Source organism: Pyxicephalus adspersus, chromosome 2 (assembly GCF_032062135.1).
Source record: "Pyxicephalus adspersus chromosome 2, UCB_Pads_2.0, whole genome shotgun sequence".
Lineage (NCBI taxonomy): Eukaryota > Metazoa > Chordata > Amphibia > Anura > Pyxicephalidae > Pyxicephalus > Pyxicephalus adspersus.
Window position 1 is genome coordinate 27,085,697 of NC_092859.1, and position 15,794 is coordinate 27,101,490.

A 15,794-nucleotide genomic window follows, 5' to 3' on the forward strand; every position below is an offset into this window, starting at 1 on the left:
TTATATGTTGATTTTCCCAAAATCATACACCATTTAGAGTATTAGAATGCAAGAAGAAAATTACAAAGACAGACTTTATTGCAACAGTCAATTTATATGAATAATATGATGTCCTGTTGACATTTCATACACCTTCACCTTTCAGTACCTTCACCCAAATCACTCCTCAGATATATCAACTGTAAAGGCTCTGTTTACAAAACATGGAATCACACATTCCCCCAACAATTCCCTTGTAAGAAACAATTACTGCCATTAAAATACTCTGGTTTTCACCCACATCCGAAAAACATGCAATTGGCTTTCTCCCAAATTGGCTTTATATTTGTGTATATGACATATGACTATGGTAGGGACATTAGATTGTGAGCCTTTGTAAACACTGCGTAATATGTCACCGCTATAAAAATACAAGGTGATTAGAAGAGGAATACAGAAATCCTTCTCAAGCAAATAAATTGTCAGGGGATGCACATGGAAATAAAAATGTTGTGTTTTCAGATGTGAAAACACATCAATCAAATTATAGGTAACTATAAAATTCTCCTAATAGCATTTTTTTAAATATTTTGTTAGCTGAATACTCTCTGATCTTTCTACATAAACACTGTTAGCAAACAATAGATTGATCCTGTTATAATCGGCGTAACTTTCTCAAGCAGGGAGTTGAAAAGCTATCATTAGTTCTGGTATATCTTTGAACTACAGAACACTTCCCTCAAGTAACAGCAGACACAGAAGGGAAAAAGGAGGGAGCATCTTCTCCTAGGGTGACAACCCTGCAGCATAGATAAAAAAAACCCTGGAATAAAGAAACGCATGAAGCCACTCTGAAGACTGGTAACCTTGGGAATAGTTATATTGTAACTATGAAGGATAGGGTAGTGACCATGGTCAGTAAACATTGGTTTGCATTAAAAATGAAATGTTTACCAATTCTGGAATATATAGATCATTTAAGCATTGTTAACAGCAATTTCTAGAAAACTTTTTGAAACATGAGTGCTGATACAAAGTATAATTAGTACTGTCATCACCATGGTTCTAAGTTTAGACATTTTAAAAATGATGATTTGGATGCCTTTCCCACCTACAAAAAAAAAAAAAAAAAGAAAAATTAATAAAGGCACATATATGGTTTAGCAGCAAAAATGTAACTGGCTCTAGTGTATTGGAAAAAACAGGATGTTAAATAATCAGTTCACTCAAAGTGATAATTGAGGTATAGAAGTAGCTTGTTGGGCTTCTTCTATATAATTGAAACTTCAACAGCCAAATCTCTTCTCCATGTGTAAGTTTTAGGTGGTGTGTGTCCCCACTCTTCCTGTTGTATTGTTATATCGCATGTGGGAGATTAGAATCAAATGCAGGCAGTAAAGTATTTGAGACTTCTGTTTCAATTTCTTTGCCCACTTTTTCATAAAAGACTCCAAAAATACAGATTCCATGGTTGCCCCGCACAGGGGATCGAAATATTCACAGTATAAAAAATTTTAGCCTCCTGTCTCTCTGACTCTCTCTCCAGAGTCACTGGACCTAAAATGAATGAAGGAATACTCGTAGCTTCACACAGGCTTTCTGTATGAGCCACACCTGGCTTTAGACTGCAACTCTACCTCTGGCTCAAGGGCGCGTGCCTTTTATCAATGACCAGGTGCTGCAGAGCTATTCTCAATCTCTGGCCTGGAAAAAGGATGGAGTGCCTGGGCCACCCGTTCCTTTCTCTGGGCTGGGATCCCAATAAAAAAGCTGCAATTCTGCAACAGCACAATTCCTAACAGCCTTATCCAGGCCATTTAATCTCTTTTCCAAAGGTAGCTGATGCCAATTGCCCTGCAAATTTGGCATCATATAAATCATCCTGTTTCACATATTAGAAAAAAAAATAAAGGTATATAAAAGAATAATGGCAGCACCTCGTAATGGACATGCAGATGTGCAGAACCAGGAATGGTATGGGTCCCTTATAATTATAATATTGCTAATTTAGCTAACATTGAAACAAAATGTATGCAATGCTTTAAAGCAGAAAAAAAAATACAGTCAATGCTAATCTTCCTGTTATTCTAAGTAAAAGAGATTTTAATGATTGTAACCATAACAATGACCCTCTAGGATATAATATTGATGCTATAATACTATCACCAGCAACACCTAACTCATTAGATTCAATACAAGAGACCCTGATACCAAGTCCAGCCAATGTGATCCTTCAGAAACCAATACATTTAATGTGCTTAGTTATAATGTTGTGCTCCAAAATGTTTTTCTGTATAGGGCAAATTCTAACTGGACTATTTATTGCACTATTTATTGGGAATTGCACTATTAAAGGTCTCCTAATATATTGTTATAGCAATAAAATTATCTATGGTCTCACAAGGGAGTCCTAATCTCCTTGTTGAAGTCATGTATTTCTCATTATAGAGAATGAACCAGGAGTTGGGACACCCAGAAAAACTTGTTGAAGCATCGAGTTGTAAGTAGGAGCATATCCAGAAATAATATACTCACGCTAAGTATTTCCAATAGTGCATGTTCTTGTTTAACTTATCAATGGCATCCATGTCTTCTGAGCTGAGGTGGAAGTCAAAAACCTGATGCAATATTAAAATAAAACTCTCAATTTTGACAACTCATTTTATTAATTCAATGTTTAAACTATAGGCAACAACACAGCCTTTCTCAACCAGGTTCCTCCACAGTTTCCAAGGATTTCTTGAGCAATCCATGGTTTTGATCTCTCAGTTAAGAAACCACAGCAATAAATATATTTTTACTTATTTATAAAGAGGGAATAAGAGGGAATTCTTTCCTGTGACTACCAAAGTAAAGGAACATTTCACTGACCACTAACAAAAGGCGAACATTACTGACTATAAATGTATCAGTGCATTTCTACACTAATCACCAATGAGGGTGAACACTAAATTTTTCACTGTCTGTCTTTTTTTGGTAGCTCTTTTTATTCCATGTATTATTACTCATCATTCTTACATTTTTCCAAAAGATGGGTGAATTTTGACTAAGGCATTTATAAATAGACCCCCAAGTGAGGCACTATCCATATCCCTATTGTGTCAGTGTCTTGTGGGAAAAGAGAATTTAGTAAACCATTGTCCTGGAATCTCATCAGAAAATGTTCTCAAATGTAAGATATAAAGAGTCAGCAAGTCATAGTTTTCTGTGTATAGGGATTATTGGACCAATGCTGGTAGACCCCGAATGACATCCGAAATATCACTTTACCATTGTACATGGATCCCAACTGTCAGCGTACCTTTGTATTTGTACCACAGACAACAGATCCCTGGATTTACAAGTGACATGGATCTGAAATGTCAACAAAATATAAATATACTTTATATTACACTGACTTATGTTACCTGGAAATTCTGCCTAATGTGGTCGGGGTGGAAGCTCTTCACTATAGGCACACATCCCCTCTGAATCATGTATCGGATAGACACCTGTGCTGCACTCTTCTTATATTTCTCTCCAATGGAAATCAGTACAGGATCTTGTAAAATAGCTGGACATTTCTCATCCACCCTACAAAAAGTAAAACAAACCCTGATGAATAATGGATAAACAATACCGATCTCAGAATTGCCTTAAAAAATGTACTATTATTGTCATGTAATGTGTGTTTAAACATGGAAAAGCAGAGAAAATGCTATGTTCTTGTAAAATAAGTAAATGTTTATGAAGAGAAATTTAAACAATAACAATAAAAAGAAACTTAGAAAGTTCAAAATAATTCTTGTATTTATTATTTCCTAATTTCCTCCATATCCATTTTATTATTATTTTGTTTATTGGAATTGACAAGTTCCTAAATCAGGATGTATACCAATGTTTTTTTCTAATTGCCTATAAAAATGTTTTTTTAATAAAGTCTATTTTATTTTTTAGGCATTTTATATTTTAGAACCCTAACATGTACTCCTATTACTTATCGTACTGCTTATTTGGGGTTATTTTCTTACACCATATTTGCCCTTTTGGACATCTTGGATGTTCCAAGTGTTTGCAAGGCTTCATATCATGCGTGTTATTTACCTTGCCTAATTTTCACTTCTGTGAGTTTAGATATTTTATTTGATTCAATACATATTAGCACATACGACACTTTGTGTTTCAGTTTTGCTTTTTTTTAAAAAATTCCCTACCTAAAATTCCCTACCTCTGAAAACTTCCCAAGCTGCTAAGTCTTTAAGTAGCCAATCGTATTGAAAGCACTGATGAGCAAGTTCCCAGTAATAATGAGGAGAAGCTACTTTAATATAATTAACCAGTGTTCACTTTAAATGTCATAAACTGCAACCTATCATGTGCCGATCATCTATCATTTGGTACATTCGAGACTTTGCAAAGCTGCCTTGGAGATCTAAAGTTTGGGAAGAATTAGTATATACATTATGCAATAGTGGTGAACATCTATGATACAGTGTGGCCCCTGGCATATTCAGTAATGTCAAGTGTTCTAGTGCCCAGGGCCTGTAGATCTTGACGCACTTCTGAGGTAATTGTCTCAGTGACTTTAGACAGCTCGGACTGTAGTAGGCCAGCAAGATTAATGTAAAGCCTATTTTCCGCTTCTGGAAGTGGAGATGGGGGAGAGCACGTGGAGGGCTCCTGCGCTAACACAGAAAATCTGGAGCCATGATCATAGTGGTACAAATTATGGCTGGAAGGCACAGAGTTCTCTCCCTGTATGCTGGAGCAGCTATGATTAGCAGGCGAGTGGCTTGGGGAGGGGGGGGGGCAGAGAGGGCTGGGGGCCTCTTGTAAAGGACTACTGGCCTCCGGTGACCTGTGGGGCTGATCTCTCTCCCCTCCCTTGCTTCCCAATACCCGGTCACTACCTGGAGGAGAGCCGCTCTCTCTCCTCATCCCCTTCTGGGCTTCAGGGCCGCGTGGATCTCTGACCGCCGCCATCTTGGAAACAGGGCGCCCTGGCTGAGACCGTGATATACGGTCTTTCTGCTTGGCCCCTGTTTTCCCCACCATTATGTGCCGGTGCCCAGTGATGCCGGGTGTTGCGGGAGCCCGTATGGAGCGTGGCTGCCGATCCAGTCCGCTACGGGGAGCCTGCAAGGAAGCCGGGGAGCGCCGAGCCGTCTAGCAAGCAGCCAGCTTGGACGGGCGGCGCATGCGCACTCACCAGTGTTCACTTTAAATGTCATAAACTGCAACCTATCATGTGCCGATCATCTATCATTTGGTACATTCGAGACTTTGCAAAGCTGCCTGGGAGCTCTAAAGTTTGGGAAGAATTAGTATATACATTATGCAATAGTGGTGAACATCTATGATACAGTGTGGCCCCTGGCATATTCAGTAATGTCAAGTGTATTGCTGCAGAAAACTGGCCAGACTATGAATATGCTAAATAGATAGTAAACGACCATGAACATGATGGAGTTGGTAAAGACTTTCCTTTAGAAGATAGTCATAGGCAGAAAACACATTACATTAGATTCCTGGAGTTATTTTACAGACCAATACTTTCACATTTGTACTTCTTGTAGCCCACCTTAATTTATTTTTATTGCATATGATATTTCTCTTAACTAGACATAGAAAGATAAAAGTCTTGTCCAGCACAGAAAATTGTAGGATATTGCAATATAACTATATCAAGTTGATTACCTACTAAAACCCAGTGTAAATAATTGTCTCTTCTACTCTATGGAATAAGAACCTTGCTAAGTGAAAGCAAAAACATGACTTTAGGGTGCCTGGGTGATACACAATAGGTGTCAAAGGTTTAAAGTTTGGGCACCAGGAACACACAGACTGGACAACTAAAGTTCCTACTGATATAATGATGCCCCTTGGAGTTCAGGGGTCCAGGGCAGGTCATTAAAAGTTCTTTTCATTCACAGATGATGGGCAGGGGACCAAAGGTACTTTAATCTTTCGAAGTATGCTAATCCGCTTACCTTCTACCGCCAGGTGGTTGAAAAAAAAAAGAGCCAAGTGGATTGGCTCAGTGTTTATTTTGGTTGATGTACAAGATTCCTAACAAACTACGGGAGGCTTATTGGTAAAAGTGGTGCAGCAGTACCTTGAACAAGTGAAAAATGTACACATTTTATTCCAGTGTTTTGTATAAACTAGAACAGTTCTGTTTTCTCACCATCTTCCTGCTGTGGGAGATCCCACCACACCGTAGGCAGTAAGAACGATGTCATGTGATTTACAGAATTCCAACAGTTTCTTTTGGGTGAGGTATGGGTGACATTCCACCTGTTTTATTAATAATAGTAATAATAATAATAATAAAAGAACATATATTTAACAGCAAAAGCTCCTCCCCACTATGTTTTTTCAATGTTTATTCCAAACTGCAGAGAACTTCATCACATACCATCAGAGTGTTTTGGCTGGTGCTTTATCCATGAACCCCCAACTCACATGTACATTTCGAAAGCCTGTGTATTTTATTATTCAGAAAGGATTACAACATCTTTATATTCTTGTGGTTGTCTTTGTTTGCATCTGGAAGACTTACCTTTACCTCCTGTCCCTTTCACATGGATAGAAAGAGAAGGATAATCTCCCTAACAGGAATGAGATCGTATGTCAGGTTTACATTGCCTTGTACATTGCTTCATAAAGTCTGACCAATCTATATACAACATTCAATGGAAATTTTAAACCCCCCCCAAAAAAAATTAGGCCTTGTTTCTATGACGTAAGAACAAGGGTTGCATAGGTCTTTATTGAGACAGAGCCTGTTACTCAAGTTGGGTACTCATGTGAAGTTGGGTACTCAAGCTCTAACGTAAAAGGCATACTCTGATTCTGATGAATGAAATGGAGGGTCCAGATTTAAAGGGTGAAGCAGTCCTGGTTTGAAAGTTGCTTTTTTTATTATAAATAGGGGTCAAAAGTTAGCACTGCAGCCCACAGATCTGTAGCTAGAAAACTGTGGTGTTTCAAAGTTGCTATGGAAGGTAGGTCCAGGTTCATAATACACAATATGGTCCATAGGTCTGTATGTATGCAGTGCCTAGCTTTCTGAATCTAGATTACTAATTAGGAACACTGTTGGTGGCCCAATCACCAGATCTAAATTCAACAAAACACTTCTGGGAACAGAAAGTTGTCAGTAGGCTTGATGTTTGGATTTGGTCAATCTGAAATCAACCTGAACAATGCCTGTTCGAGCCAAAGCCCAAAAATTAGCTATGTTTGCCAATCTTATACCTACCATGTTTTTTTTCCTGTAACACTCTAGCCATGCTACCCTAGTGCAAAAATCAGAGCCAGAGGAAGGCAAGGACATCTGTTCTCCTTTTTTGGTGGTTGCAAGCATAATATTGAATGCCTGCCAAACATACCTTGCCGGAGAAAGAGGAGGAGAGGGCTGGGTATCTTCCTGTGATCTGGTGCAGTGAGCACGGTGCTTGCTAGTGTAATACTAATTGTACCGCTGCCTAAGTCTGTGTAGCAGGGGTCTGGGTACAAGTGGACTTGCTGTATTTTACCTATGAGGAATGGTTGAAAAGTATAAGATGTCTATGCCATTTTAGTCCCGTTTGAGAAGACCTAAACCATGAATCATGATCAGGCTGTCATCAGTGACCCCATCCCAATTATCTGCCATCGGTAATGATGCTGTTGGCACTTGCCAAAAGGGAAGAGGGATCACAGTGGCAGGAAGAAGAACTGACATTTTCCAAATGACAGGTTCAATGTCATGGAGGAAGAGACTATGACATAAGAAAATGAGAAACAGGAGACTCAGCCTTTATCATCTCAGTCACAAGTCCACATCCCAGCCAGGCCACACATGGAAAAGGAGGAGAAGGAATAGGAGGATGTGGACCAAGAATACCGAGGAAGGAGAGGAGGCTGTTTAAAAAGACTTTTTACCTCCATTGCTATTATTAGCCATTGTCAGAGGATGAGAGGTGCAGGCAGAGGACACTATGGTTCTTTCTGACCCACATGAATCAGCCATAGGCAATTTAAGCCATATTAGTGCTTACATGGTAAAGTGCTTCAGAACAACCCTTGCATAGAGCACATCAAAAGTAATGTATTTTTTGTTGCTTTTGGTCTCGGAAGCTACACTACTATTTGTGAAGTGAGTAATCTATGCCAAGGACTGAGACTGAGCAAATGGTCCTACCCATAATTAAAGATCCTTAACAAATTGTCAGGGTGATTGTATTAGTTGAACAAACTTTTACCAAAAAATCAACCATCAGCCACCTTCTTCCAAAAGAAAAGCAGTCATGCACAAAAAACTAAGCCAGGTTTAGACTAATAAAAAATAAGGAAAATGTTCTGTGTGAAACATATAAGCTTCATCAATGTAAACCCACATCTACCTGATTGCAGACTGGCTTGTATTTCAGGTTTGGTTTATTTAGGATCAGTTCCAGCAGCTGGCAGGTAAAGTTGGAAACTCCAATGGATTTGGCAAGTCCAGCATCTTTACATTTCTCCATCGCCTGCAAAGGGGGTAAATAAAGAGATACATGAGGGATTTGAGATGAATAACCAACAAACCACATTCAGAACAAATAGGTTCATACACAGTCCTTGGGCAAGAATCTGACGTGTACATCGGCCTCCTAACACCATTCATGGATTCATCAGGACACATCCATTAATGACCAATGGGGAACAGCCTGCTATACAAGAATAGGGAGAAGAGTACAGCAGGATGCTGAATGTGCGTTCTTCCCCTCCCTTGTCCATGGAACAGACACTGTGTGTACAGCGCTCGTTTGTTCTTCTGTCATTCTCTTGCTGGAAATGATGAAAATTGCATGTGTATTCGCAGCCATAGTTGCTATCCTAGATAGACACTTGTGATCATCTTGGGTGAAAATGAATACTCCCTCTGACATTAGGTTTATCTGCTTTTCTATTGATAAAGGACATCACAATCTTAGTCCAAGGGACAGTCTACTAACTGAACTCCATTGCCAGTTTATAAATGGAATAATCATTTAAATCCCAGTGCCTGTGCAGTTCATGGCTGCATTCACAAATGTCTGACAAGGATCAGCCCCTAAGACTGAGAAAATGCTTTCTCTTGCCTGGAGCAGACTAATATCATCTCAGAAAAAAAGTTACAGATTTTATTTATTAACAAAAAGTGGGGCTTTACAAAATGATATTGTTGAAGTATACAATAATATATCATGCATTTGTTCCTGAACACTTGTAAAGTTACTAAAACTTTTTTCTTAGACTGTATTCTATTTGTCTATTACATTTAAAACTCAGCAGGTTTACTTACCTCCCAAGTCTGTTGAAGATCAACATAGTCCAGCAATGCCATGCCATTCTCATCAACAGGAAAGAGTTTATCGCCTGGCTAAGGAGTAATATTAATAAGCATGAATTATTTTTACAATTCAAAAAGTATTGACATTGTTCTCTTGTGTGCTCTTTAACTCATTTTCAATGTGTTAAAAGTATTTCTTTTTTTTTTATTTAAAGGAAAATACAAGGGACGGTAAGGCAGATGAAGCCAGGCAACCTTACAAACAGGAATTTAGACAGGCTAAGCCTGACTTTCTGTAGCATGCATGTTACAAGAAGCCCACAGTGTGCAATGAAATCAGTGAGCAACCTCAGTACAGTAAAGGAGCCTGTACAACTGAGGAAAGGTAAGGCTGAAGGTCAGCTTTAAATATATAAAGTGTATGTTCAGTAGAAACCTTAATTTTTGTTGAATATAGTTTGAGAGGGTTGGAATATTAGAAGGGTTTTTGTGCTATCTAGGGCTCTGTTAGATAAATATATGCTAACCTCCTGCAGACAGGTATTATTCCATACAGGAAGGAATGGACCTATACCAAAGATTTGCCATTCTATGAAAAAAGAGTTGACTGTGTTTGAACAGTAGCCTGAAATGTATATCTTTATGTCTGGAATATTTTCTTAATAAAACGCTATGTACCAGTGTACAGTGTAAAGCTGCAAGGAGATCACAAGCAATGCTGGAGATTAGTCCTTTGTCCTCTGCTTGCCTTTTTTTTATTAACAGCTTCCACAATACAGGTTGTCTTTAAAAAGGACAGGTAGTCTAAATGCTACACCTAAACTGGCATCGTCATATGAGCAGGGGTAATACCATTTATATGGCTCCCTTACTTGGAGTTATAAAAATGGCATATACTGGCACAACACAAACACAAAATATTTCATTTAGCCTTAATATATATCATTTTTAATGTATTTTTTTTAGCTCAACTGCAATGTGTTCAAAGTAATAGGAATCTTTTGAGGGTTATCATTCTCAGTTTCCCCAGCATGATTCTTTACCTGTAGCGATATAGGAAAGTGGATGATAAAAAGGTGAACGTATTTCATTTGGAGGAAAGCAAGAGATTTTTCTAGAGCCGGACGAACCAGATGGGGCTGATGAAAAGTGCCCCAGAGCTGAAGACACAAAAAAGTATAAGCATATTAGACAACCAAAATGTGTAATGAAAGTGAAACTTCAAAAATCATCAAACTTCAAAATTAAACTTGTTTTGTCATAATGTCAAAAAAGTACATACATTAAAATCTTTAGTTAGTTTGAATTTTTTATAGTAAACATCTATTAAGAAGGACTTAAGGGGCTGTACTGCATTGCAGTTGCATACATGTGTTGACATACTGCAAATAGCAACCTAATGCCAATAACTCAACGCCTCTCTAGTGCATATGATTTGCAGTGCAGCACAATGCGCAGAAGCACATTGTGTTGTGGTGAGTACTTGTGCATGAGCAATTTGACCATTTCGAGGAATGCCCAGCTGACGACCATCAGGCCGCAAAGCCACTTGTCATGCCCATTAAAACACATATACGAGCCCCTTAACACACATAACATGCCCCGCGATCCACAGATTACCACCTAAAACAATATCAGCAAAAGCACTGCCTAAATCCAACCAGCCCCACCCAAAACAAGTCACTTGAACCCTTAAGACCACCACTCCAATTCCTAAAAGCACCCGCTAACAAGAAAGTAAATGCGGACGGATAAAGAATTGAAAATGATGAGACTCCTATCGACCAAGTCTTCTAATCAATTCCACTTCGAATACACTATGAGCTGCTTCTGTAGTCACTCCAGTCTGAAAGGAATGAGATGAAAACTCCTTTGCATTCGTCCCTCCATCCACCAAACACTTGTGAAAAATTGCCAAGGAATGATAGCTTGACAAAAATGTTCAAACTGCCACTGCCGGGCATGCTGGTCCACCATCCACCCCAGCCAACTCACAAAACCCTGGCCGAACTGATCTTTTGACTGGACAATCCACTTAACGCCCAGCGCCAAGACTCACTAATTCCCCAATTCTCAACGCCCCAAAAACACCAACACAAACACTGCCCCAAACAAACAGAACCTCATATCGCAACCTACAGACCTCCTCCACCCTTCTCAGCACCGCCACCAACAAAGCAAATGACACCTGCTGTCTTGTCCATCAGCCGCTTTCCCTTCCTTTAACCTTTCACCAGTTGTCTAACCAAAAACACCTTACTAAGGTCTCTCACTCCTAACAACCTAATTGGCCAATCTCGCCAACTTCTTGTTCACCACCACCACTGAAGCCCCCATCATAAAACACCTACACAAGAAATACACCAAGATACCAAAATACTCTTCTTCCTGCTGAGCCAAACCCCCACCCCACCCACTTCATAAAACTGCCACCACCACCTCCCCCCCAAACACACACACACACACACACACACACACACTGCTGAATAAGCTGTTCAAGTCAACTGACTCATAGAATACTTGATCATACTGGCTACGATTTCAAAACTATTTTCCACAGCTGCACGGAACAAGGTACACCCTGGCGTTCCACTCCAGGCAACAACCTGTGGAATCACTTCAACTGAAAGTGAGACAAAGAATCTGCAATTGTATCAACAACTTCTGGGATATGCACAGCAAAAAAAGCAATATTCCACTGTAAACAGCCAAAACTAAATGCTGTAACAACCTGAGATAAAGCGGAAAAAAAGTCATCGCTTGCACCACCTGCAAATGATCACAGCAAAAGAGAATACATTCATTCGCCAACTCATGCCCCCATAACTCCCACCAAGGTTCTGCACTGCACTGCAACTCCTGCAGCTGAATCTTCTGCTGCTCACACGCCCTACCAACGTCTTCCTGTAACGTTGTCAACTTGTCCGCCCGTAACCTGCATTCCATGGCTACCATATCTATGGTGATCCCTAAGAAAGCCAACTCTGTGGTGGGCCCCTCTGTCTTGTACCCCACCAACAAAACCCCAAATTGTTCAGTCATAAACTGAAACATCCCAAGCAGCACACTGCACATTGCAGTCCAATAAATAAGAAATCATCCAGGTAATGAGTGCACACAACAGCTAACAACACCGGTCCACAAAAAAGCACTTCTGCACCATAAACTCAGCCAACGGCGATCCCCTAAACAGTTCCCCCATTCATTTCATTGCCCAGCTTTGCCAACACAACATCTGGTTGCCTCAGCGCTGACTTCAGATTCTACGCCTTATCGATGGGGGCTCTAACAAATTGCATGGAAAATATGTCTATGAACTCATCTCTCCAAATTTGTTCCCACATGTCCTCCTGATGCCACACCTTTTCTGCCAAGCGCCTCCTGCACTGATGCCACTGGGCACCCTTCCGTCTCCTCTGCCACTGGCCCGTCCCGCTTGTCTAAACCTCTTTTAGCACCCCATGACTTCCTCCACTGCCCTCAGCCCCTAGAGCTCCATGGCCCTCGTTCAGCCATCTAAGCCCAACAAAGGGCACGGACTATGTGCTTCCCGTCCTCTCAGTTATGCAGACCTTCCACGATTTCTGCCTTGCGCTTGCTTGCTTCGGGCCTGTCTTTACTTGAGGTATAACACCATGTGGAGTACAGTGTTAACATGGCAGAAACAGGAAGATGGATACACATGCTCAGAGAAGAAAATGAAACCACTGACAATGAGGATGACATTTAGTGGTCATTTTGAACAACACTCAACATTAAGGCTGTTGCATGTTCCAACAGGTTTGCTACAGGAATATAGCCAGTTCACATAGATAGGGATACTTTACTTAACCTAGTAAATTAGATATCATTCTGCTGACTTCAACCATCCAGTCATGCCCAAGAAAAAACTTTGCAAGGCATGCCCAATCACAAGCAATGGATTTCCTTGCTTGTAATTGGGTATTCCTTGCAAAGTATATACATATTGACCAGCTAAATGAATTGACCCTTACGTTAATAAGAAATATTCCTATATTTCTTTAGTCAATCATCACCCACATTCCACAGTGGGTTATAAATGCATTTAGTTCTGGCTTTTATAACCCACTGCGGGATGTCGGCTAAGAAGACTGTTATGCCCAAGACTTTGGGAAGGTTTCTAGTCGACCCTGGAGATAACAAAAAGTTATATGCAATTGCCTAATTTGTTGTTTTACAATGTGAATATAGGTATACTTTAATAAATGTGAATCCAAGGAATATAGCAAAAGACCTCGTACACAAGATGCCAATTTTATACTCAGTTGATCATTCTGATCATCAGTACTAATTATGTTTATTATGTATTTGAAAACCACACACTTTCTCTCTTGCTCTTTCACTGTGCTGTCTGGCAAGTTTGCCCGTGCTGTGAGACTGACTGAAAAGAATTGTAGATCTTTTCAAACTAAAATAAATCACACAGAAGGTTTTAGGTTTTACATTTTACTGCTTGTTTTAGGTCTGCAAATGAAGATACCTTAGTTGTATAGAAGACATCTTCTCTTTTTAATTTCCCCTCCTCAAACTTTTCTTGAAAGACTTGGCCAATGCCTTTCTCAGTCCTATAGATGTAGGCGCAGTCAATATGGCGATAACCAACATCAAGGGCTATTTTCACAGCTTCTTTCACTGTATCAATGTCAGACTAATATAAAAAGAATTTCTTGTATTAGAATTATTATTATTAATATTATGCATTGATCAATGGTCTAAAAACATACTTGGTCCAAAGTATCTGAGCTTTCCACATCAGAGACAGACATCCAGTTTTGCTCAGCTGCTTCATAAGGAAGCTAAAAAAGAAACATTTTTTTTACTATACAAATACAAATTTAATTTTAGGCAATTTCCTCACATTTGTTTGACATAATTCAGTAGCTAATCTAAAATAATGATTCCTAGCATGAACACTCCACACATTTGCACATATGCTACCCTTCATTGGGAATGATTTGCGTAAACAATTTGGGCTGTTCACTTACCAAGGTGAATTATCACCTTACAAAGGATAGTTCATTTAGCTTTTTAATGTGGTGCTTTGCAAAGAATCCCCAATCATGTGCAAGGATATCCAAAAAAAAAGAAAGAAAACAGGGTTTTGTAGCTTGCAGATGATTGGATGATTGAATACAGCAGAGTTTTTTCTCATTTACTAACCTATGTGAAACTATGCACGGAAATGATATACTTTGCTATGTGAAAAAGTAGGATGGAAGACTTTGCTATGTGAACAGCCAATATTCATTTATAAATCAATCTCTTTATCACAATAATATTACTAACCTATATGTATTTTTTTCACAAGCAATTTCCTAACTACTGCTAGCTGCATATTTTTGCATTAGTTATTTACTAGCTGTATTTTGTATGGGTACCAATACAATATTCTTTAGTGATGTGCATATGCCCTGGCTGCTGTGCAGACAGCCTGAAAAAAAGGTTACAAATGACTCTGTGCTATGTTTATGCCTTTTTTCAGGTCAAGTGATAAGGAACAAATAGTGAGAAATTGTGAGAGGACTAGACCTGATTTAGAAAACACCTGCTAACCTTTACTAATATAAATTTTACATATTATTTTCCATCCCTGTGCTGCTGATCTCCATTCACTTTCATACACTTAGTATCAACACGGCTACACATCATTCATCTGGACCAGCTTTCGGTGACAACAGTGGGTCAAGACTGGACAATTTCTGTGGGCAAGTTGTCGTCAGGGTTGCTGTGACATGGAAAGAATGCAAGAGCACAGCTAGGACACAAATATACATTGTTTATTTTAATTTGTTGCTACCTGCAGTAACAAGTATAAGGAAATAAAAAGTTGACTGTTACTTACAATATTAGGGCTGAATGTACCCAGGGCAATCACTGGCATGCTGTGCCCATCATTGAGAAGCAGATGGAAGTCTTGGTTAAGTTGCAATCCTTTATCCCGCTGAGGTGCTGACATCGTTACTGTATTTACCCTGTATAAGATAAATGTTCATTTCATTGACAAGTCTCCAGTTTTTATAGGAGGTGGAGCTGTACCCAAATTAAAGTACTTTAAAAGCCATTAGATAGAGTAGGGGAGGGTTAAAACTGTTGCAAAAGTTTATTTCTCATTTACATCTAATTAGGAGATTTCCCTTTCTTCATAGGCTAAAGACTGGAAGTAAGAGAATATCTTTCTCTCGTTTATTCATGTTCTGTTGGCAAATCAAAATTTTGGATTCAACCTCATTTTCATTCCTGGAACTAAAGTTCCACTTTTAAAAACTTTTAAAATCAAGGGACGACCAATGTCCTTTCTGAAATCAGCATTCTTAACCTGCCTGATCACTCAGTGGAGACCTGTAAATTCGCAGATCAGCATTGGTTTCAAGGATTCCCAGCGATCCCAGCTTGCCCTGGGCTTGACGGGATTGAATGAACTGTGCATGGATGCGCCGATTATGTCTCTCAGCCAGTCAAGAAGGCCAAAGATCTCATCTAGGACAGGAAGAAAGAAGAAGAGTTTTGTTCCACTTTA

At 39.4% G+C, this 15,794-nt stretch overlaps 1 protein-coding gene across 1 annotated transcript; it reads right to left on the reverse strand.

The window, feature by feature from the left end:
* Positions 1 to 93: 93 nt before the first annotated feature.
* Positions 94 to 15,243, reverse strand: LOC140324976 (dihydrodiol dehydrogenase 3-like). Its single transcript, XM_072403083.1, has 10 exons — positions 15,120 to 15,243; positions 14,002 to 14,073; positions 13,758 to 13,925; positions 10,300 to 10,416; positions 9,269 to 9,346; positions 8,349 to 8,471; positions 6,146 to 6,255; positions 3,387 to 3,552; positions 2,515 to 2,597; positions 94 to 1,090 (listed from the first exon to the last, which is right to left on the reverse strand). Exons 1-10 carry the CDS (start codon positions 15,231 to 15,233, stop codon positions 1,060 to 1,062), a joined length of 1,062 nt encoding a protein of 353 aa, XP_072259184.1. The 5' UTR covers positions 15,234 to 15,243; the 3' UTR covers positions 94 to 1,059.
* Positions 15,244 to 15,794: the final 551 nt, after the last annotated feature.

Bases quoted from the DNA above. Each gene is read 5' to 3' on its own strand.
- LOC140324976 (XM_072403083.1), bottom strand. From the start codon at position 15,233: ATGTCAGCACCTCAGCGGGATAAAGGATTGCAACTTAACCAAGACTTC. The intron at 14,074-15,119 runs GTAAGTAACAGT...TTTCTTTTTTAG, and splicing joins GTACATTCAGCCCTAATATT to CTTCCTTATGAAGCAGCTGA. The intron at 13,926-14,001 runs GTATGTTTTTAG...TTTTTATATTAG, and splicing joins GCTCAGATACTTTGGACCAA to TCTGACATTGATACAGTGAA.